The sequence below is a fragment of the Lepidochelys olivacea genome, assembly GCF_965140295.1.
Source record: "Lepidochelys olivacea isolate rLepOli2 genome assembly, chromosome: 7".
Classification (NCBI taxonomy): Eukaryota; Metazoa; Chordata; order Testudines; family Cheloniidae; genus Lepidochelys; species Lepidochelys olivacea.
In genome coordinates, this window is record NC_140417.1 from 107,303,972 (window position 1) to 107,328,108 (window position 24,137).

At 39.0% G+C, this 24,137-nt stretch overlaps 1 protein-coding gene across 1 annotated transcript in view; it reads right to left on the bottom strand.

Moving 5' to 3' along the window:
- The window catches only part of TACC2 (transforming acidic coiled-coil containing protein 2), a 182,828-nt gene that overhangs the window by 139,999 nt on the left and 18,692 nt on the right, over window positions 1-24,137 (bottom strand). The window contains exons 4-5 of the mRNA XM_084634856.1: window positions 3,229-9,174; window positions 2,093-2,203 (exon numbers count right to left, since the gene is read on the bottom strand). Of these exons, the coding sequence (XP_084490982.1) occupies window positions 2,093-2,203; window positions 3,229-9,174 (6,057 nt within the window). The remainder of the gene's footprint in view (window positions 1-2,092; window positions 2,204-3,228; window positions 9,175-24,137) is intronic.

Genomic DNA, 24,137 nt, shown 5'->3' on the forward strand with positions numbered 1-24,137 from the left:
ATTTGGGTTATTTTTGTTTGGCTCCTGGTTTTTGAGCCTTTGGAGTGATATTATTGAGCTATTCTCTGCAGCCACAAGGCAGGAAATTAACTTTTTTTCCCTTCCATTTAATCATCATGAGACTCCAGGAGCTGGGGCTTTAAAATAAACCCACAAATGTTATGAGACTTCCAAACAATGGCAAGAGTTGGCAATACAGCAGGAGCCAGTAAAAGAAGTTTGCTGCCCCTGGAGAAGAGGAAAGAGAGGATAGTTTCCCTCTCCTTAAGCGTCTGTAGTCACCAACAGCTTGGTCTGCATCAGAGACCTGCCAACACAACCCTCCTGTTTCTACTAGTAGCACTTTGCTCCACTTTCCCCCAGAAGCACAAGAATTTCTGGCATAACCCACTCTCCTGAAAATAATCACGCCAACCCATGGTGGATATTAGAGAGGAAGGCACTGGGGCTGGAATATCCCCTTTACCCAGGCAAGGTCTCAGCATAGGTTGGGACTCTTCCTGGTTGTTATAGGGGCACTGTTTGGATCTCCCACTTGTACTACCACCACAGAAGCAACCACCTAGCCCCTGCCCGAACCAGAAAGTAGAGGAAGGTCCTGAAAATTAAGAATTCCATCTTCTAAGAAGGTGCTTAAATAAACAACAATAATTTAGGCCCCTTCTACCTAACACAACTGAAGTTTCACTATAAGTTATCTTGGAATTGACGAGGGTTGAAAACCACCCCTTACGTAACACAAGACACACCAATTTCCTTTTCCTAACAAAACACCTATTTCCACTCAAATACCCTGGTTTGGGATTTTTCATGACTAGAATCTCCTCTGCCCCTACCGCAGATAAACATCGCAGGCCCAAATTCATGTGCCATTTTCTCATGTCTGCAAACTTTACCCTGGATATTTACTATAGCAAAGGGATAAACGGATACCACTTTTTTGAGGCAGAAGATCCTGAGACGGGGATATATGGGACAGAGTACGAAATTAAACAAAGAACGTTTTAGGCTGCATATCTGGAAATATTTGCTAAGAATGAGACCCACTGGATTGTAGAACAATCTGCCAAGGAATATGAAGGAAGCCCCTGTTCCTGAGTTATCTAAAAATGGACTGGTCAATACACTAAAACAACAGGGGATAAACTAGCTGGCTCAATAGATGTTTTCTAGCTCTCTTTTTTAATAATTGCATATTCTTATGAGAAACAAGACTAAACAAAGGCAGGGTCTCCTCTTTACCTTTGGAAGTCCTTGTTCTGTGAAATCTACACTCACACAGATTTCAAATTGCTCGGCACACAGTATAGCACATGCACTGACAGTCATATAGATATAAAAGTTACATTTGTGCTTACAGAAGTAGCAGCTGCTTGTTGGTACAAAATACTCATACTGGAAAAACAGGTGACAATGAATTCAAGCATATGCAAGTATTAAGCAAATAACTTATGAATTGCCAACAGCTGTTCCAAAGACCTCACCCTGTTTGCCACAGGTATTAATTTAAAGAATGATACCCACCCTAATTTAAACACATACACACACTCTTTCTTGGCTTCTGAGCTATTTTAGACCAGGCAGACAGTTGGTATGGTAAATTTGAAAATGACTATACTATGCATCCTCCATCCTTTTTAAAAAAAGACACACGCACAGGAAAACAAGCTCAAGAGAGAGATTATGAAACTTGGGATCTAATTTTATCCTATCCGTTTATAAACAGATTTCTAAGGAGACCAAAAGAAAATAAATTTTGTTATTAAACCTTATCATAATTTGATGGCTTTTTTAGTGTATATTTTGTTCAGAAAAGTATGTTGTATTGAGCTTCTGTCCCAGAATTACATAGAAAGGAAGTAAAACCCTTATTTTTCCACCATAATGGGCAATATTAAAGGATGGAGGACAGAGACCTTAATTTTCCCCTCATATCACTGTTTTACCATGGCAACTTTAAAGAATGTGGCATTGATAAACATTATTTTTCCTTCCTATTCAATTACATCTTTTTCATATCTATAATACCAAGAAAGAATGCATCTAAATAGAGCATTATTGCCCTCTGAAATACTTAAGCTTTTCACAGTACCTTTCTACTCTGATGTCATCTCTTGCCTCATGTGAGGTGGCCTTGGCTGTTACAGCTATAGCATCCTTTTCAGGTACAGGAAGAAGAGAATGACAGGGCTCAGGGAAGTTGCTGAGGTTATGGAAAAAGCAGTGATATGATTAGTTAGTGGTAAAGAGGTTATAGGTTGATATTCTTTTGAATTAACATCTGTGCTCATACTAGAAATTCAAAATTTCTTCAAAATGCACAGAAGAAAACAAATTTCATTTACCGTTTTTAAAATAAAAACCATGTTTGAGGCATTCTTGAGCTCCCAACAAAATATTTTGCACATACACAAACCCTTAAGAAAGCTACACATATGAACTCCTAACATTGTACACAGATAATATACAAATGCAACCTCAGTTAATTGAATGTCTTTGGGGACACTGAATATTATCAAACAATCAAGGGCATTGTTAACATAATTAGCATGTGTACTCCCCCGCACCCCAAAAGTATTCATCTTTTGTCAGTCTTCTATTTAGATTATAAATTCTTTGGGGCAGGAACCATCTTTTTGCCCTGGGTTTGTACAATGCCTAGCATAGTGAGGCACTGCTCCATGACTAGGGCTCCTAGATGCTGTGGTAATACAAATACTATTCAATATATCAGGGAATGGGACCGTTCTGAACAACAGTGGATCAGGATAACTGAGGTTAGAGTAATCAAGGTTGTAAGGCAGCTGAGTTTTTTAACTTTCAGATTACAGTCTACAAGGAAAACACTGCAGGCCCAATTTTTCAACTAAAGCACACCTATTTAAGGCTTCTAAATTTAATTTACTTCACTAACTTTAGGCAATGCAGTGTGAAAATTGGGGTCATAACAGAATCACTACAGAGGAGTTTAAGAACCGGAAAGGTCAATGAAGCTGTTGAAAATCAAGGTCTTTACAAGTCCCAAAAGGTCACTTCTATTATATTTAGACCTTACAAGCGATTTAAAATGTCTTCTACTGAGACCAAATTTTAGTCTAAAGTCAATGGGAACCATGCCCACCTGAAAACCTGCATCACAAACAACAGATTTATATGTGTAAAATATATCCCTCTGCAACCCTAGGACAATGACAACTCTGTCTCACAAAATTAATTTAAAGTAAGTACCTTTCTGTAGGTAATCCTTCAGTAACCATGTCCAGAAGTTCATTGATGTGATGTTTCTTAGGCTCAGTGAATGAAGGGGTTGGTATCTTTTCTTCGGCATCCAGCGGTGAGCTGTCATGTTCTGAATGCATCTTGCTCCATTGATTTTCAGAAGCAACATTAAAATCTGTACTTACAAAATCCTCTTCTGGCTCCATCCCTGTAATAGTTTCTGAGTAATGCTGGTTTGTATCTGTCCCTTGATCTTGAATGCTTGCTTTCAAAGCTGCATCACATTCACTAATTAATACTGTCCTTGTAATACCTGTTTTAAGGGGGTCTCCAAGTTGCTCACATATAGAAGCTTCTGCCTCTGCTATGCTGAACGTGGTGTCACTTTCTTCCTTCACATCCCCCTTAGTCACACTGCTGAATTCATGTTTAAAGTCAGCCTGGGAATGATCATCGTGGCTTAATTCATTTTTAACGTGATCTATTAATCCATGTATTGTTGCTTCTTTTCCCTGCTGTGGGTCTTGAAGATTTCCTAATATTTCCAGGCATTTTCTACTTCCCAAAGCATCCAGCATCATACATGTGTCATCCTGAGACTTAATTTCATGCACAACATTATTGTGAGTGGATTTCTCTTGGGTTTCACCAGACAACATACAAAGATCATCTCTTTTCATGTCAGCTTTGAAGAGGTCTCCTTGAACAACTGTTGATGCTGACCTGTTGCAGGTACCATTGACAGTGCTTGGGTGACAATCTTTACTTTTCTTCTGCTCATTTGGCATAAAGTCCTGGCAATGATTTTCAGAAGATATCAGATCTTCTGATTCTGCATTACATTGTACAATTAAATTACATTCCTCTGCCTCTGGGATGGCAGCACTTTCTAAATCATTCTTTGGAACGGTGCCTGTATCTTCTGAAGAGGTCCCAGGAATAGTGGGCTGGTCCTTATTGTCATAAGATGCAGTTACGTTTTCAGTTTCGGCCCCATCAGATGAATCAGATTCCAGCTTTTCTATCTCTTGATCCACAGGAGCTCCAGCATTCATACTGCTAGTATGTGTACCTTCCTCTGTTTCCATCTTACTGCTTTTTGTGCTGTCAGTTTTGTTGTCCAGCTTTCTTAAATTCGTAAGAGGCAGTTCAACAGGTTTAGAACCATCCAATTTGGAAACTTTCTTTTCTGAAAAGGTACCTGCCTGTTTATGTTCCTCGTTTTCTGGAAGCTTTAGTTCTCTGAGCATGTCTTCTTGCTGTGCTGACTTCTCTTTGGGAACTTTGCTAAAAATCTCAGAATCCAAAGGCAACTCTTGTCTCTCTATTTCTGAGTCACTTTCTTGTCCTGCATTATTGATGCTTCCATCAACTCCTTCACCTACTGTGTTAGGCTCTGAAAAGTTCTCAGCACTTTGCAGAACAGGTATAACTTTAACCATGGGACTCTGCCGACTGCCTGCATACATTTCAGATGAAAGCTGGGGTAATTCAGCATTCAGATCATTGAGCACAGGTTTCTCAAATATTTTACTGAGATGCTCCCTGAAATCAGGAAAGCTGGCATCAGCACCAAAGGTCCTGGAGCTCGGAACATCATTCTCCCTTTCTGCCATCTGCTTGGAAATATTTATTTTTGTCTTGGTTATGCTATTATTCTCTTTCAAAACATTTTCAGTTTTCTCTGCACTTCCAGAGTTTTCTAAGATCTTCCTGTACTTGTCATCTACACAGATATTTGTTGCAATTTCCTCATTACATCCTTCTTGTTTACCAGCAGATGAAAGACTCAGCAGCCTCTCTCCTAGGCTAGGAAGACTGAACAGAGGCTCCGTTGAACTGACACTTTGCTGTGCTTTGAAGTTTACATCACTTTTTGTTCCTTTAGTTTTAATTGCAGATATCTCCTTCTTCAGCTTCTCAAAATTAAATTGTGATAAGTTTCCTGCAAACTGCCCTGCATCAGCAGAATCTGGTATGGGTGAAATACTCTCTCCTTCACACTGGAAACTTTGGCCAGGAATACTTGTTTCTTTCATGGAAGTATTTTCTAAATGGGCTGCTTCACTGCTGTTTTGATCAGCTGTGCTTATTATCCCTGGTGAAATATCTTTTAAATGCACAGGTACGGTAGCATCAGCTGTACTCTGCAAATCAGAAGCAGCTTCTAAGACATTTTGGCATGTTTTAACTATCAGCTTATTATTTAGTAACTCACCCACAATACCGTCATTCTTAGAGTTTTCAGGTTGCTGGCTAGCTTCACTATGATGATCCAATGCAAAGGTCGATGTAGAAAGAATTGGGAATTCTTCCGTTTCAGAGCTAGCAGGCAAATGCTCATTCTCGGCTTTTTTAATGCAGTTGAATGTATATGAAGCATTGTTGGGCACCACTTCCCTGTGTTCCTGTAATTCACAAGGATATTCCTTTGCACCTGAATTTGCATCTACTTTCCGATTGCTTGTCTCTGCAATAGAAGAGTCCCGTTCAAAATTTAATTTTATATTTTCAACTTTTGGGATGATTTCACTGTCTGAAATCAGATCCTTTTTTGTTTCTAGAACTGAGCCTTTCACCACCAATTGCATTTTTTCTTGGTTTTCTGAACTAGGTATTTGAGTATCATTCTTGTTTTTTTCATATATATTTTCTTCAGAGTCATCATCAGAACAGGTTATTTCAATACCAGTTAGCGAAGTCTGTGGTATCTCAGTGACACTTACTGAATTCTGTACCCCTGGAATACAGTCAATAGCACCAGCACTGCTTACATTAGTATTGTCTGCTGTCTTACATATGCTGTCTGGCTGTTCATTTATGTCAGATTCTTTTGAAAATGCATCATCTTGACACGCTTCTTCATGATGACTGACTGAGATCAAAGAATTATTCTCCTGCTTGGGCTTGCTAGTGATCTGCCTACTGAAGCGATTTCCTTCTGCCTCTGGGTCAGTTTTACTTTGCTGAGTGCAGTCTTGCAAAGTAGCTACCTTCAGATCAGAAATATTCTGCAAATGCTCAGTGTTGCACATGTTTCCTTTCAAGCAAGCAGTATTTTTATTTGAGTCCTCCCCTGGCACTGCATCAGGATTATATTTGAATGGCTCTGGCTCTAGCACAGAAGGTGCTGTTTGAGGGCTGCTTGTCATGTCTAGAGACATATCTGATTTGCTTCTGCATGTGTCCTGACAGTCACTCTGATAACTTAACTCCACTAAATGCTCATTTTTCTGAGCCATTTCTTTATGTTCCTGTTCATCAGTACTTGTGACAGTTTTCAGATTGCTTTGGTGTTTGTGTTTTTCAAACCCTATATTTGAAATGTGCTGTTGACTATTTCTGGCAGCAAAGTTCAGGCTCTCTCTTTGCTCTGTTTGTGGAAAGGTTATTGAAACATCTGCCATTTCTTGCTTTTCTTTAATACAGCTTTTAAGGGTCTCTGGAGAGCCATCTTTGTCACTCTCGGATGGCTGTTTATTCTCAGTTATGCTGCTATCATGGGATTCTTCTAAACTCCACTGCTTTTGCTGGGGACTGAACTCCACAGTATTTGCTGATGCTTGAGAGATTTCAGAATGAGCCACTCGCATACTTTTGTCACCTTTTGCAGCAATTTGTTCCTCCTGAACTTGCTTTGGTGTGTCAGATGTGCATTCCTTTTTCAGTGCCAAATCTTTATCATCTACACAGCTTTCCACTTCAGCTCTGCAGTCCTTCTGCTTAATTTCATTCTTTTCTTTAATGTCTACAGCACTGCTATGTTCAACAACAGTTGCAGATACGCACGCAGGATCACTATTAGGCACCTCCGCTACTTGTCTGGTCCATTCTTTGCTTTCACAAATACACGAGGCCTCCTGAATTTTTGCTGTGTGTAGTGCAACACAGCCAGTAGTTCCTATCAATTCACTTAAGCCCTGATGTTCAAGTTCTGATTTGGGAGTCTGTATATTTTCTTCAGACCCTTCATTGCTTTGAAACATTTCTTGATGCTTCGTTTTGCACTCAAACTCCAATATAGCGTCTTGAGCAAAAGTGTGTTCCCAGGATTCATCTTGCTTAGTTTGCATAATATTACTGTCCTGAGAGTGCAGAAGTGGTGAACCATGTGCATTAACTGAACAAACCTTTTCAGTCATTTTACAGCCTAGCAAGGCTAAAGTTTTGTCTTCTGTGTCAGAGTTAAAATGATCAGAAGTCAGAGGGCATTCTTCCCTGCCTAACTGTGGAGTTTCCACAAGTGGAAAGCTGCACTTTGAGGACAAGTCGTGTGTGGCAATTGCTTTCTCTTGGTTCATTTGTTGTTCAGGTTCACACTGGAAACAGAGTGAATTATCTTCAGCTACTTTCAAATGACTCTCTGAATTCAGATGCTTTTCCACAGCATTTTCATTTATGTCACTGCTTAAAGTCTTGTCTGAAAAGCTGATTTCTTTGAAATCACGCCCCCAGTTGGCATCCTTCCTGTCCTGCTTGTTGCTATCATCAAAGTTCAATAGCATCCCTTCTGCCTCATTTAACGCTTCAGGTGATGCACTCGTTGCTATAACTTGCACTTCCTCTGTTCTGTCCTTTCCCATAGAGTCTTCAGTTTTTTCTGCAGGTACTTTAATGACAGTTTCTTTTAGATTCAGCTCTGTGGGTGTACTCCCACAAGTTAAATCCAATACATATTTTTCCAGTGCCAATCTTTCAGGTACCATGGAATCTTCCTTGGTGGAATTCATAGCATTTTCTACACCAGAAAGAAGGATGTTTTCTATTGACACAATATCAGCTTTTATTGTTTCATTAATGCTATCTTGATCTTTGGTGTTTTCAGATGTGAGATCTGGTTTTTGCTCTCCCTCTACCTTAAGCAACAGAGGCATGTTGAAAGGTTCAGTGCTAACAAACAAATTCACCTTTTGAGGCTCTCTTTCAAACCTGGGTTCCACTGTTTCAGAAGTTGTTTTTTGTGCTTTACTTCTACCTGGATCTTGGTGTTCATTTGCAGACACAGATTCCCCTGGAGGTTCATCTGGCTTTGGTACCAGGAACAGGTCCGAAGGGTTAAAAGCCAAACCTGGCTTTAAAGTGCAAGCTGCTAGTTGCTTCCAATTGTTTTCAGAGAGATGTAGGTTTGGGTCATTCCCTTTAGTTGTGGTTATATCTCTTCTACATAAACTGTTGACATCACGGAGCTCAGGGTTATCATTCAAACTCTGAACATTCACAACTGCTCCATATTTTTCACTGTCTGAGCCTCCTGTTGTGGGATAATTTAGGATTAAGGTTTCCTTTTTCATTAACAGACTCTCTGTGCCATCTGTTTTCTGTCCACCTCGCTGTATTACAGTCTGCTCCTTATGACCCACTTCCAAAAATCCTGGCCCCTGCTTGGCCTCTTGAGTGGTAAAGTAATCTGCTTCTTTACCCTGGGGTAATGAGACAGCATGCAAATCCCTCTTGCCATCCAGCTGTTCACTCTGCCATAATGGTTCTAATTCACATGAATTTGTTTGTGTAACTCCTTGTGTCAAAATAGCTTCTGCAGAAGGGCTAGATTCTAAGCTTGTATTTTCTGGATCATTCTCACTCTTTTTAGTAGAAAAGGCAGCAATATTGTCACTTTCTGGGCCACTGTCCACAAATATAGCATCTGCTGTTCCTATTTCTTTGTCATCCACCGTGTTTGGGGAAGGCACCGTTACAATACTCTTTGGGGTTGGTAAATCATCACTGCTGTCTGTGAGATTTGCTGTGACATATTCTTTGGCACATTCTGCTAAAGGCATGGAGATAGGTAGGCTTCTCCCCTTTGCTTCTGCAGCCTGTGTCAGTAAGTCAGAACCAGTTTGTCCTCCATGTTCTTGCAGGATATTTCGCTGTGCCGTCACCTCTGCAGACACTGCACATGAATTTGGATCAGATAAACCTTCAGCAGTGTGGCTACCGATGCCTTCATTACTGCTGCTGCCAACAATGGAAATGATTATTCGTTTCATGTCAGCAAAGAAAGTGGAGCAAAACATAAAAACAATTCATGCCACTGAGGTTTCAAAGCCATGCAGTACGTGCATTGAAAAGTTGACAATCTGCTTTCAAGAGGCAAGATATCAGAGGCACACTCTATAGTGATCCAAAAACTCATTGCACTGAAATATACTTCCTCAGCCTTGTCTACTATCCGTCATACTTGTCTTATGTTTTTACCTCTCCACAGATTTGGTATTAATAATTTAATTCCTACACTAATGTGTTTTTCCCTCCAAAATGCTGACAGAAAAACACGAAAAAAATTATAAGAGAGAACTGAACCAAAAAAATTTAAAAAATCCTCAATTTTGCAGTTCCTCCTAGCATAGACCTACCAGTGGAGCTAGAAATGTTTGTTCAGGGTTAAAGGACCTGATGTCCCTGATCATCATCACCATCATTTTGTAGTGCTTTTCTTGATCTTATTCAATTAAGCAATAAGGGCCCCATCTACTAAAACACTTACTTCTGGGTGTGGTGCTTACTTCTGAGAGTACAACAGTCCTATTGATTTCACTGCGACTAGTGATACTAATAAGCGCTGCACCGGGTAATAAGGGTTTGCGAAATCTGGCCTCAAGACATGACTGTGTTACTGCATAAAACTCCATTTAAGCACAGATGAGGCTAGTCGAGGCTAAAGGTTTCCGCCCACACATTGCCATGCAATAATACATACTTTGTCTAGCCTTTTTGATATGTTGTTTGTTTTTCAATACATAGAAGAAATAACTGCTTGCAATAGCTATTTTTCCCCCTCAGAGAAAGGTTGAGAAAGAAGAAATGAAGAGAATAAGATTGAGAGTGTCTGTGTAGGAGGGAATAGGATATTTTCTATGATTTATCTCCATATTCATTTCACTTAAAATTAGGGCTGTCAATTAATCGCAGTTAACTTACGTGATTAACTCATAAAAATTAATCACGATTAAAAATTTTTTAAAAAGCGAACAGCATGCTGGGAATAATTAAGAAAGGGATGGATAACAGGACAGAAAACATCATGTTGCCTCTATATAAGTCCATGGCACGCCCACATATTGAATACTCTATGCAAATGTGGTCACCACATCTCAAAAAAGATATATTGGAATTGGAAAAGGTTCAGAAAAGGGCAACAACAATGATTGGGGTATGGAATGGCTTCCATTTGAGGACAGATTAATAAGACTGGGACTATTCAGCTTGGAAAAGAGACGGCTAAGGGGAGATATGATTGAGGTCTATAAAATCATGACTGGTATAGAGAAAGTAGATAAGGAAATGTTGTTTACTACTTCTCATATCACAAGAACTAGGGGTCACCAAATGAAATTAATAGGCAGCAGGTTTAAAACAAATAAAAGGAAGTATTTCTTCACACAACGCACAGTCAACCTGTGGAACTCCTTGCCAGAAGATATTGTGAAGGCCAAGACCAAAACAGGGTTCAAAAAAGAACTAGATAAATTAATGGAGGATAGGTCCATCAATGGCTATTAGCCAGGATGGGCAGGAACGGCGTCCCTAGCCTCTATTTGCCAGAAGCTGGGAATGAGCGACAGGGGATGGATCACTTGATCATTACCTGTTCTGTTCATTCCCTTGGGGGCACCTGGCACTGGCCACTGTTGGATTGGCTAGATGGACCTTTGGGGGGATTTGATAGGTGCTTTCAACTACCTGAAGGGGCTTCCAAAGAGGATGGATCTAGACTGTTCTCAGTGGTAGCAGATGACAGAACGAGGAGTAATGGTCTCAAGTTGCAGTGGAGAAGGTTTAGGTTGGATATTAGGAAAAACTTTTTCACTAGGAGGGTGGTGAAACACTGGAATGAGTTACCTAGTGAGGTGGTGGAATCTCCTTCCTTAGAAGTTTTTAAGGTCAGGCTTGACAAAGCCCTGGCTGGAATGATTTAGTTGGGGATTGGTCCTACTTTGAGCAGGGGGTTGGACTAGATGACCTCCTGAGGTCCCTTCCAACCCTGATATTCTATGGTTCTATGCTATGATTCTATGACCCAGTAGGGCCGTTCTTATGATTAATCACCGTTTTAATTGCATTGTTAAACAGTAGACTACCAATTGAAATTTATTAAATATTTTGGATGTTTTTCTACATTTTCAAATAAATTGATTTCAGTTACAACACAGAATACAAAGTGTACACTGCTCACTTTATATTATTTTGATTACAAATATTTGTAATCAAATATCTGTAAAATTGATAAAGAAAAGGAACAGTATTTTTAAATTCACCTCATACAAGTACTGTAGTGCAATCTCTTTATCGTGAAAGTGCAACTTACAAATGTAGATTTTTTTTGTTACATAACTGCACTCAAAAATAAAACAATGCAAAACTTTAGAGCCTACAAGTCCACTCAGTCCTACTTCTCATTCAGCCAATCTCTAAGACAAACAAATTTGTTTATATTTAAAGGAGATAATGCTGCCCACTTCTTATTTACAAAGTCACCAGAAAGTGAGAACAGGTGTTCACAGGGGACTTTTGTAGCCAGCATTGCATGCTATTTACATGCCAGATATGCTAAACATTCGTATGCCACTTCATGCTTTGGCCACCATTCCAGAGGACATGCTTCCATGCCCATAACACTCGTTAAAAAATAATGCGTTAATTAAATTTGTGACTGAACTCCTTGGGGGACAATTGTATGTCTCTGGCTCTATTTTATCCGCATTCTGCCATATATTTCATGTTATAGTAGTCTTGGATGATGACTCAGCACATATTGTTCATTTTAAGAACACTTTCACTGAAGATTTGACAAAAGGCAAAGAAGGTACTAATGTGAGATTTCTAAAGATAGCTACAGCACTCGACCCAAGGTTTAAGAATCTGAAGTGCCTTCCAAAATCTGAGAGGGATGAGGTGTGGAGCATGCTTTCAGAAGGCTTAAAAGAGCAACACTCCGATGAGGAAACTACAGAACCCGAACCACCAAAAAAGAAAATCAGCCTTCTGCTAGTGGCATCTAACTCAGATGATGAAAATGAACATGAGTCGGTCCACACTGCTTTGGATTGTTATCGAGCAGAACCCGTCATCAGCATGGATGCATGTCCTCTGGAATGGTGGTCGAAGCGTGAAGGGACATATGAATCTTTAGCGCATCTGGCATGTAAATATCTTATGACGCCAGTTACAACAGTGCCATGAGAACACCTGTTCTCACTTTCACGTGACATTTTGAACAAGAAGCGGGCAGCATTATCTCCTGCAAATGTAAACAAACTTGTCTGTCGGAACGATCGGCTGAACAAGAAATATGACTCAGTGGATTTGTAGGCTCTAAAGTTTTACATTGTTTTATTTTTGAATGCAGTTATTGTTTTGTACGTAATTCTACATTTGTAAGTTCAACTTTCATGATAAAGAGATTGCACTACAGTACTTGTATTATGTAAACTGAAAAAGACAATTCTTTTGTTTTTTTTACAGTGCAAATACTTGTAATCAAAAATATAAAGTGAGCACTGTATACTTTGTATTCTGTTTTGTATTTAAATCAATATATTTTAAAATGTAGAACACATCCAAAAATATTTAAATAAATGGTATTCTATTATTGTTTAACATTGAGATTAATCGCAATTAATTTTTTTAATTGCATGATTAAGCATGATTAATTTTTTTAATCACTTGACAGCCCTACTTAAAAGCACTAACAATATACCATAAATTTTAGGGTGCTGGGAAAGATTGGAAACCTATGTGCTGGTGGGAAGATTTGGTGTGGCTTGGGAAAATACCAACTGTTTATATCTGCCAGAAACATGCTCATAATGAATTCAGAGGTAGTAAAACTCAGTTTATAATATTTAGAAATGGTATACTGTGCTTTACACACTCAAAGCACTAGACAAACTTTAAGGCCTGGCTGCCTCTGCAGGGATCAGCTTGGATTAGAGTTAAGGTTGCCACTGTCCAGGTTTTCCCAGGATCATCCCTTTTTTGAGTTAGCTGTCTGGGAAATCTGGAAGAGTGCTCAGTACACATTGCAAACATTTCAGTTTCATAAACTCAGGATCATCGGGTTGTCCTCATTTTTTGTACTTCAGAAGTGGCAACTCTAACTGGACCCTAACTAAATAATCCTTGCAACACCTGTGATGTAGGTGAGTATGATCATCTCCACTGTACACATGGAATAACCCAGGCAGAGAGGGGAAGAGACTTATTCAGAGTCACACACTGAGTCAGTGCCAAAATGATTAGAACTCACTATTGCCTCGCTTGTAGTAGGTCTATATTTAGTCTACTGCAGGTGACTAGTGAAGTAGAATGAAAACCTCAGATTGTTGTAATGCACTACAAGGTGCAAACTGCTACAGCAGTTGTAGTAAAAATCTCTCTTTGTACTGTGAAACTGTCCTGTAGTCCAAATGACTTCCTCATAAGCAAGTTCCAAGATACTACCCTATTCCTAAACACTACAAAATAGTTTCCCCATATCCCCCAAGATTTGTTTTTTATAAGACTAGTTTCTTTTCAAGGCACACCAACTTTAAATGGCCAGCCCCCTGAATTTGCATGTCTTAAAGATGAACTACAAGTCAAAAGTAAAATCTCAGTCAAGACCAGAAATGTGTGCTTAATTCTATTAAGCAAGCTGCAGGGAATCAATCAATCAGTACTAATTTACAAACTGAATTGATAACATTAAGGGGCTTTAAAAATTATTTTCTCCACTGTGACACATTCCTGGCACTTTTCAGCGCTCTAAAATACCTTGGAATGTATCATTCAGTGACTTTTATGGCAACATAAATGGCAATGAGATATCTGGTATCAGTGATGTCACAAAAGGATACCCTCAACAAACCAGAATGTGCCAGTGGGATTTCACTAAGGAAGGAAATAGTTTCCAATCATAAAAGTTTCTTTCTGTGCTAAATGCATCCCACTGCCTGGCTAGGGGAGGTGGGGCAACCACCACATATCTGGGATTAAGTCAATTTTCATTTTAGCTTTTTGTTCCTTTAGCAGTTCACCTCTTTCTTAAAGAAATTATTTGGTGGAAGTTGTTACATGCCTAAGACCTGGTCTTCACCTAAAACTTAGGTTAGCCTAGCTACGTAGCTCAGAGGTCGCAAAAATTCACCACCATGAGACTGAGAACTGGGAGATGTGGGAAATGATGGTACTTACAGGCACTTATGTAATGATAGATGTCATTTTCATAGATTCATAGATATTTAGGTCAGAAGGGACCATTATGATCATCTAGTTTGACCTCCTGCACAATGCAGGCCACAGAATTTCACCCACCACTCCTAAAAAAGACCTCACACCTATATCTGTGCTATTGAAGTCCTCAAATTGTAGTTTGAAGACCTCAAGGAGCAGAGAATCCTCCAGCAAGTGACCCGTGCCCCATGCTACAGAGGAAGGTGAAAAACCTCCAGTTTTTTTAATAGTGTTGCCAACACATTAACCCCAGATTATGAACTGAATTATCCAACAGCTCAATAGTTAAAAAGATTAATGGTGGGGAATCAGAAATGAAGAACTCAGATTCAGATAAAGAAAAAGTGACAAGGGCATAAATTCTAATAGAGTCCTGCTGCTGACTGGAGTATCTTGGAGACCTGACAAATGCATGTGACATCACAACAGACTATATTTGCAGATTCCACATTGTGTAAGGTCAAACATCTGTAAACTGGTGTGGAGTTGTTTCATTTTCTTGAATATGGATCTGTGAGTTCTTGATCTGTCTAATGCCATGTGGGTAGCTATTTTCAAGAGCTAAATTAGCAGACTCACTCACCAGAGCAGATTTTTTTTCTTGAAAATCTGCACGCCAGACTGTTTAACACTATGAATTATAGCACACAAATATCCCTTTATGGCCTTGGTGTTTGATTTAAAGGTAAAATCTTGCCTATCTTATTCATGCCAGTAAGACAAGTAGGGTGACCAGATGCCCTGATATTAGGGGCTTTGTCTTATATAGGCAACCTGTTTTCCCTGACTCCCCCCTGGTTCCGCTTTTTCGCACTTGCAATATGGTCACACTAAAGACAAGTATGATTTGTATATAAGTTTTAAACCTTAAGTGTATCCTGCACAGAATCAACTGACAATGATAGCATATGTTGTACTGACAACATAGGTGACTAGTTCTTATTCTTCGTCCTCTTCTACCATATGCCAGTTTGTCTTAAATTTTTATTCTGGGCTGCAATAGAGGAGTTAAAAAACATATTTCCTAGCTATAATCCAACATCTGTGAAAAAATATTATTCATCAGTAATTACAAGGAGGGAATATATATATTTCCATTATTTCAGTAATGTGGCATGATTAAAAGATGCTATCCCTCTGAAAGTCCTTTACAAATGTAAAATAAATGTACATCCTCTACTGGGGTTCTTGGTCTTTCTTTGTACATAATCTGTTTTTGCTTGGTATCCTTAAAGGACAATTCATACCAAATGGGTAATATTTAAAATGAGAAACACAGGTACATGCAAATGAGGAAGTGTAAAAGAACATAAAGTAGGTCTTCATTGCTTCAGTATAGCTTAAAGCATGCAAAGGAATTTTGCTAAAATTAGTTTTGCATTCAGTGAAAAATATATCAAGCTGTAATCCTGCAAAGATCTATGCGCATGTTTAACTTTAAGCATGTGAGAATCCCATTCCATTAAAATGTGCTCAATGGGGATTATTCAAATGCTTCAAGTTAAGCATATGCTTGAGTCTTTGCAGGTTTGGGCCTAAAGTTTCAAACATACAAACATTACCCTAAAATTATCGTCTCAAATAATAATAATATTCTTAATTCTTATTTGGCTAAAATTATTTAAAGTTATTTTGCATAAGACAGAAGAAGTGCAGAGAAATATAGCTTGCTTGTAGTCGAACATTTAAAGAGCCCTGTCACTACAAAAGTTATAAGTATGCAGCCTGCTACACCTTTTAGAACATACTGTGACAGAAGTAGACTGCTTTGTAATTTATTAAACACTGTATGTTGACCTGGTTGTTGAGATATTTACTGTATAATTGTATTGGGTTAAATATTGAAATGTTTACTGTATAACATGTAAAAAGAAAAGGAGTACTTGTGGCACCTTAGAGACTAACCAATTTATTTGAGCATAAGCTTTCGTGAGCTACAGCTCACTTCATCGGATGCATACTGTGGAAAGTACAGAAGATGTTTTTATACACACAAACCATGAAAAAATGAGTGATTATCACTACAAAAGGTTTTTTCTCCTCCCACCCCACTCTCCTGCTGGTAACATACCGGCAGGAGAGTGGGGTGGGGGGAGAGAAAACCTTTTGTAGTGATAATCACCCATTTTTTCATGGTTTGTCTGTATAAAAACGTCTTTTGTACTTTCCACAGTATGCATCCGATGAAGTGAGCTGTAGCTCACGAAAGCTTATGCTCAAATAAATTGGTTAGTCTCTAAGGTGCCACAAGTACTCCTTTTCTTTTTGCAAATACAGACTAACACGGCTGTTACTCTGAAACCTGTATAACATGTGGGGGTTAAATCAACAGGGATGATGGGGAAACAAGAAGGAAGGTGAACCAAAGGCTCAAGAGAAGACATCCCTTGGTAAACACTTCAGGGTTGTTAAGAGACAATGCCCAAACTATTAGCTGTGTAGTTCTGACTCCAGCCAAGTTACAAAACTTGTTTTACCACCTACAGCATTCTAATGGTGATTAAGGATGTAAATTAAGGATGTAAGTGGTGATTAAGGATGGCTTCAGGATAACTTAGTTTACTTTATAATTATTTTTTGTTAGTTAACAACATATTCATGATGCTGTAATCTAGCCTGGTTGAATTCTCTGTCACAGCAAGTGGTCCCCGGTCTCTGTGTGGGAGACAGCCTAAGAGCCACAGAAAATGTGGCACTGAATAACTGAATGTGACAGGATGCATGGCAACTTGAAACCTCCTACTGATGCTTAGCTCTTTATAGCACAGGGCTGATCTCCAAACCTTGGATCCCACAGGATTTATATGGATCATTGAGGACTGGCCTAAGGCTAAGATAATCCATGCAGAAGCCTTCTGCCTCAGCACTTGCTCTGGGGCTCTGGTGCCCTCCTGACAGCAGGCTCCAAAGGAGCATATACTAAGGCTTCCCTTGGCCATGGCTGCTACTGAGATTTTCTTAAAGAGAGGCTCTTGATCTGTATTACCGTTCCTGGTCAAACTTTACAGGGCCTACAGGGGTATGATGTGCTCCCTGACCCCCACCCACATCCCTACCAACAGCCCACCCTGCCCACTTTCCCCATACAGATCTCCTGCCCACTTTCTCCATACAGTTCCCTGGGAGGCTGGTACAATGGAGGTGTGAGCAGAGTCCCCGCTGTGTATGTACTGGGGGAAATGATCTAGCTATGTGTTAGTCACATCAAGGCCAAGGCAAAGTTTGGGATTGGCTAAGAACTCCCCAACAGTCCTACTGCATCTGAAGAGATGAATGGTGGGGAATGAATAATTGCTGTTAAAGAGGATATTTAGTACTATAAAAGGGAAAGAGAATCTAAAATCGGAACCTTTCTTTGCATACTGAAGTTAAGTGCCCCTCCAGTAAAAATTGATTTTTCCATATTTTACACACTGATATTCTAACAGGAGAATGCAGGCCATGCACAATGAGTATTAAAACACTTTACAGATTGTTATACAGCTTTTCTGTTTAGGTCTATCTACATGCATGGAAGAGATGCGGCTAAAGTAGTATGAAAGAATGAGAGTTTAAAATAAACTGGAATCTGAAATATTTGTGAACATCAGGTTTCTTCCTTTTATTGTCATTGTTTTAATTTTGCCAGGATGTAATAGTTTAAACAAAACATAACTGGCTATATGCCAGCAATTTAAAGAGTGGGGGCTACTGAAAGCTCTATTGCCCAAATTACCCTCCACCATCCAGGATGTCTTCTGAAACAAGAATTATTCTTTCCTAAATTTTCATCCCACTAGTTTAAAAAAAAAAAAATCAAAATTTTCCATACCAAAATGTCAAGTTGTCTCAACCAACTACTACAAAGCATTTGGGGGTGCTTTGCATTTCAGACCATGAAAAGCTACCAAAAAAGGGGTATGTTTACCATTAAATAAACTGCCTTTGGATGATAGAGGAAGGAGAATATGAAATTTTAGTACTTCTTGGCATTGTGGGTTCTAAATTATAATTAAAACCAGTCAAGTGTATCAAATTGTAGTTTTAAACCAAAGCAATTTGTTTGTAATCCTTTGCTTCTTCAATGAACTTATTGTTTGGAAAGCCCACGCACAAGAACTGCGGATATTAATGTAAGGTATCTCATACTCACACCACATGTCAGCTAAAGCAGTTGTGTTATTTTTGATGCACACTTAGCATTTCTATACCTGCTTATAGCTGGGATCTGAGAACTTGCATCTTCATTAATATCCAGACCAGCAAAAAGAAGATTATTGGGCCCAACTCCTTGCTGGGGTTCCCCTTTCTTGAAATCAGATACTACTGACCAGCTCTCTCTGCCAGAACTGGAGCAGGAAAAAGAGAAACACTCACTACATGGGTTTTTACAAATATATTTGCTGTTATTTATCTCAAGATAACAAGAGTCTATCAACTTTGTATAGAACATTTTCAAAATATTATCACATTCTTCCTGATAACCTTTGAAATTAGTACACTGACAGGATCAAATTCTGGTCTTGTTATCACAAGAGCAACTCCACTGAAGTCAATGCAAAAAACGGAGAGCAGAATTTAGCCCATATGCTTTACAGCATGTGAACTGGATTTCTCGATATTCATGAGAAACCTCACCAAAATTATAGTAGGCCAGATCAATCATTAACCCATCAAAAGCCACAGGAAGGTCATAGTTAAGCAGGAAATGTGATAGCCTTGTTCCCTACACATTGTCTCCTCTTGTGGGTAGGGTTCGGCAGGCAACAGAAGGACAAAACTCCACCCCTAAGAGGTCCTGAGATCTGTGGGTCTCTCAAAAAACCCATAAGGTACAGGCCCTGTGAGAAACTTCCTAGGTCTCCTCTGTCCCCACACAGTGGCAAAGACCTATCTGAAGGCTGGCTGCAGTGGCTTTTCACATCTGAATGGCTGGAATAAAAAAATACTTTGAGGAAGTTTGCAGCAGAAGAATGAAAACTTGCAGGAATTGCAAGGACAACATTCCTCTTGAGGTCTGCTGGGAGATGATACTGCTGAGAACATTTCTGCACACACCTTCCTGCCTAGATACAGCTCCCAACCCCAAGGAGCTCTAACTCTGTGGAATTCATGTAGAGGGGCCCCCATGGGCTTTGATAAGTAGAAGGAAATGTTGCTATGCAGATAAACTCAGTTTCCTCCCTCAAATAGATTTATATTTGAGGGACAAGTGGCATTCAGCCGCCAGAGACTGAGCAAAAACAGATTTATGGCCATTTGAGCAGGTTTACTCTCTCAATTCATCCTCTCCATGACAAAAACTGGGAGGACAGGGAATTGATGTGGCCCATACTGAATGTAGTTTAAAGAATATCTGGAAATCATTTTGACAAGAGCTGGTTGAAAATTTTCAAATTTAAACAAACCAAGCCCCCCCCCCCAAATTTGAAATTATATTTGCAAATTCCCTCCCCCTTCATTTTTTTTTTATAAATCTAAAGGCTGGTCAAATATATCAAGCTTCAAAATTTTGATTAAGTTTCAAATTTTAAAAAAATTGGGGGGAAATGTCATGAAAATTGTTTTGAAAATCCATTTATTTCCTCTGAACTCTTGGATGGAGTCCTGATGATTTACTGTGCTTGAACTTTTTGCATTGCTTTCAGCTATCTTCCTTAAGAATGCAACAATAATGTTAGCCTACAGCTCACTGCTGAACTATGCAGAGATTTAAACTTTCTGATATATCAGCTGTTGCTCTTTAGAACATTTTCCACGTTAAGGACTCATTTGAGGATGTCAAACTCCTTTACAAATATCAGCGTTTTAAGCCTTCAGCACACATCTTAATAAAGTATTACCATCCCCATTTTACAGATGCAGAAAATGATGCGCAGAGAGGTTCAGTGCCTTGCCCAGGCTGACCCATTTGGGGGCTTGTCGACATTGTGGAGTAAAGTGCACTATGGGTATGTGATTTCTAAAGCTAACATGTGGACCCTAATGGTGTGCATTAAAGTAGGACGGTTTCAAACAGCACTATGTTAAAGCGCACTAGGGAAACTTTAGTGCACACCAGCTCAGTCTGCATGGACCAATTAATGTACAACTCATCAGTGAACGTTAGAAACCACACCCCCATAGTGTGCATTGCTGTACCGTGCAGACAAGCCTTGATCAGGGACTAGAACACATATTTCTCAGTCCCATGTTTTAATTACAATACCATCCTTCCACTAACCTTCTAATTTTGTTACATAATTGGTAACGGGTTGAAAGGGCCCACAGATAGATATTGTAGTAGGGTTTTGTATGTGTTTTTCTTAACCATGTATAAAGGCTGTAACTGTATCAATATCAAAAGGTGCTTTTTGATAACTGAAAAGAGAAAATAAATTTCGCAATAATGCTTTGGAGCTGGGAATGAAGCAGCAGAGAGAGCAAGGAGGAACTACTACACACTAAAGATCTTGGAAGTTAATTATGTTATAGATGTGGGTACAAACAGTTCTCCTCAATTGTAATGAGCACCACTAATAAAAAGGATGTGTGCGTGGAAATGCAGTTTCAAATATATACCCCTCATTTCACCAGTTTATAATACCCATAGGCTTTAAAAATGTGCTAGCTACCATGCTATCTCAAACATAGTGCCAGCCATCATTAATCCCCATCCTACCCAATTTCTTTCCCTCTCTGACCCTAAAATACACTGAATTTTAGAAACAGGAAATTAAAGAGACAAGGCAGGAAGTGCCCACATAATACATCAAATGGTAACTTACAACACGTTTAAAATAATTTTTAAGAAATTTAAATTTTCATTAGTTATCCCAAGCAAGTGTACTGTATAATGATTACTCAAGCATAGACTGGCTAAGACACTGTATACACTAGGGAAAGAATCTGTGTAGCTGCATGTGGTATGTGTTAACCACAATAATAAACAGAGAGGAGAAACATGTGCCTTTGAAATTCTCCTCCGCCTCAAGTTTACATCACAACTTGGATTAATTTTGCCAAACTAATGTAAATGACACATATGGGGCCTCACTGATTTTGAAGATGCATATAGACAGACACTTTGTGTGATATTAGGAACTAATCCAAGAAAGAACATGTTTTCATGTACAGACCTGGTCAATGATATTAAAGTGATTCCACATGGCAGAGATTCATTCATATATCGTTAGAAAGTGCAATACTTCATCAACTTAACTTCGTTAGCAAGAACAAAACTGGGAATTTGTCCCACAGGAACTATGTCTATTTATTTATACAACAAATTTTTGATGGAAACTTTCTTATTAAAACCAGTTTTGACTGTTGATGTTTTTTCATGGGGCTTGCCAATTTTGCTAAATAAATGATACTCTGGGGCAGATATAGAGTGTGTTGTGGAGTTTTGTCACAGACTCTCTCATTCTTAACTCCCTCACATGAGTGCTTTGAATAACTTATATAGTTATGGTCATGTGATTCTTTTTCTGTAAAATATTGTATGCATTGAATCCTGATAATCAGTGGAATTCTAAAGCCTTCAACACAACAGCAGGCACAAGACAGCAGCCAAACAGATTTTAAAACTGGCCTCCTTTGGGTAAACCTTTTTGCTATAAAGCTGGTTCCCTTGGCTACCATCTTTGGAAGCCATCAGTGATAGCCTCAGGCTATGTCTACACTATGCACCTTTTAGTGACACAGCTGTGCTGCTACGGCAGTGCCACTAAAAGGCCTGCTGTTTGTTGGAGGGAGACAGCTCTCCCGCTGACAAAAAACCTTCCACCCCAACGAGCGGTGTTAGCATTGTCAGCAGGAGAGCGCTCCTGCCCACAAAGTGCTGTTCCCACCCGCGCTTTTCATCCACACAACTTTTGTCTTTCAGGGTGGTAGTTTTTTAACACCTCTGAATGACAAAAGTTTTGTCTTTCACTTGCCAGTGTAGACAAAGCCTTAATGTCTGTGCTTGTGGGAGCTTACATCCAGCCTGCCGCATGACAATAGAGATTCGTTGTGTGCTCATTCCCAATTTGTATCATCACTTAAAAGAAGAAAGAGATAAACTAAATATCTTGGATAGTTTGAGACAGTATTGTTATTACAGTGTTGGATTATTTTATTTGGCTCTTGATGAGTCAGGAACCAGTTTTGAGAAATTTGTGTTCGTAAGGGGGTTCCTGTTAAAACATATTTGCTACTACCTGACTTTTGTATAGTAACTCCAATTCACAGTCACCTTACTAACGTAATTATATGTTATAAGATATACTGATTACATTAAGAAGAATTTTTGCCAGTTTTGATTATTTCTGCAAGACTTCTTAAAATTAAATTGAATCATTTGCCTTGGTATTATAACAAAGAACACAAAGGGCCAAGTTCTGATAGGCTCTGGAAACAGAGATAATAGCTCCCAGAACGAGTATACTAATACACTACAAAACCACCCTATTCTGGGTGAGATCAGCTGACTTGCAGCTCCCACATATATACTGATTCTGCTATGGTCTGTCAGTGTCCACCCGTTATCTTTTGCTTTATACTTAGATTGTAAGCTCTTTTTTGTTCTGTGTTTATACAGGATCTAGTACAGTGGAGTCTTGGTCCATGACTGGGGGCTCCTAGGTGCTACAAGAATACAAATAAATAGTAATAATAAATTATAGTAATAGCCAGGGGGCTCCGAGTAGGGCAGGGCAGCCCCATATGTATATAAACTGAAATAAATTGATTGCTCCACCTGACCATCCACGATGTATGTTGCAGAGGACGTGCAGAGCAGCGTCTCTCTAAATCTTTCACAGTTCAGACAGCCAAATTTTGTTCTGTCAAAAAACATGTTGCATGTTTGGTAGAGATTGGAAGTGGTTACATTTATAACACTATACGACTGTGAAAAGAATGAAAATATAACGTAAATGTATAAGTATGAAAATAATTATTTTTATCTCTAATGTTTAATGATAATCATTGTTTCCAGTGTTTTGTTGTGTCTTCTCACCCACCACCTTTTTAAACATAATTTTGGTTAAAACGTTAAAAATGTAAAAAAGCTGCTGAGAGAGAGAGAGAGAGAGAAGGAAGCTATTGTTGGTGGGGAAAGAGGAAAGTCTATGTGCATATTATAGGATTTAATTACTGCTCAAGAAGAATGCACTCAAATGGTGGCTACTTTATCTTATTGAAGAAGTGTCCGTGTAAATACAATTGAAAAATCCTACCCACACACCAGTAAATAATTCCTGCCACTCCTTGTGAATGGTAGATATCATTTGCATCCTGAGTCATGCTTATGATTTGGAAAGAATGCAACCCTGTTGAAATCACGCTGGCATTAAACAGTCTTCCCATTGTAACAGCTGAAAACGTTACTTACATCAGAAAAGTAGAATTCAAATTCTCCTTAGATGGTATCAGTGTCTCAGGGGAAAGCAGTCTCCCTGTGTTATTTAATGAAGTCCAGGTTCTGTTACCCTCTGCCATCCTTAATCATACCACATAGTACTTAACTCCTTGAGAAATCCATTGACTCCACTGTGATTATTCAGAGAGTAACGTACTACTCAATGTGAGTAAGGGTGGCAGAATCTATCCCTAAATTATGGCCTTTCTAAAACCTCTATTATACATATTTTAGCACCTAAAAGACATTGCTCAGTATTTTTGTGCCCCAGGAAAGGTTTTATTAGCATGAACAAAGGAGATTTAGATGAACAGTTATTATGGTAGCTAGAGAGTACTAA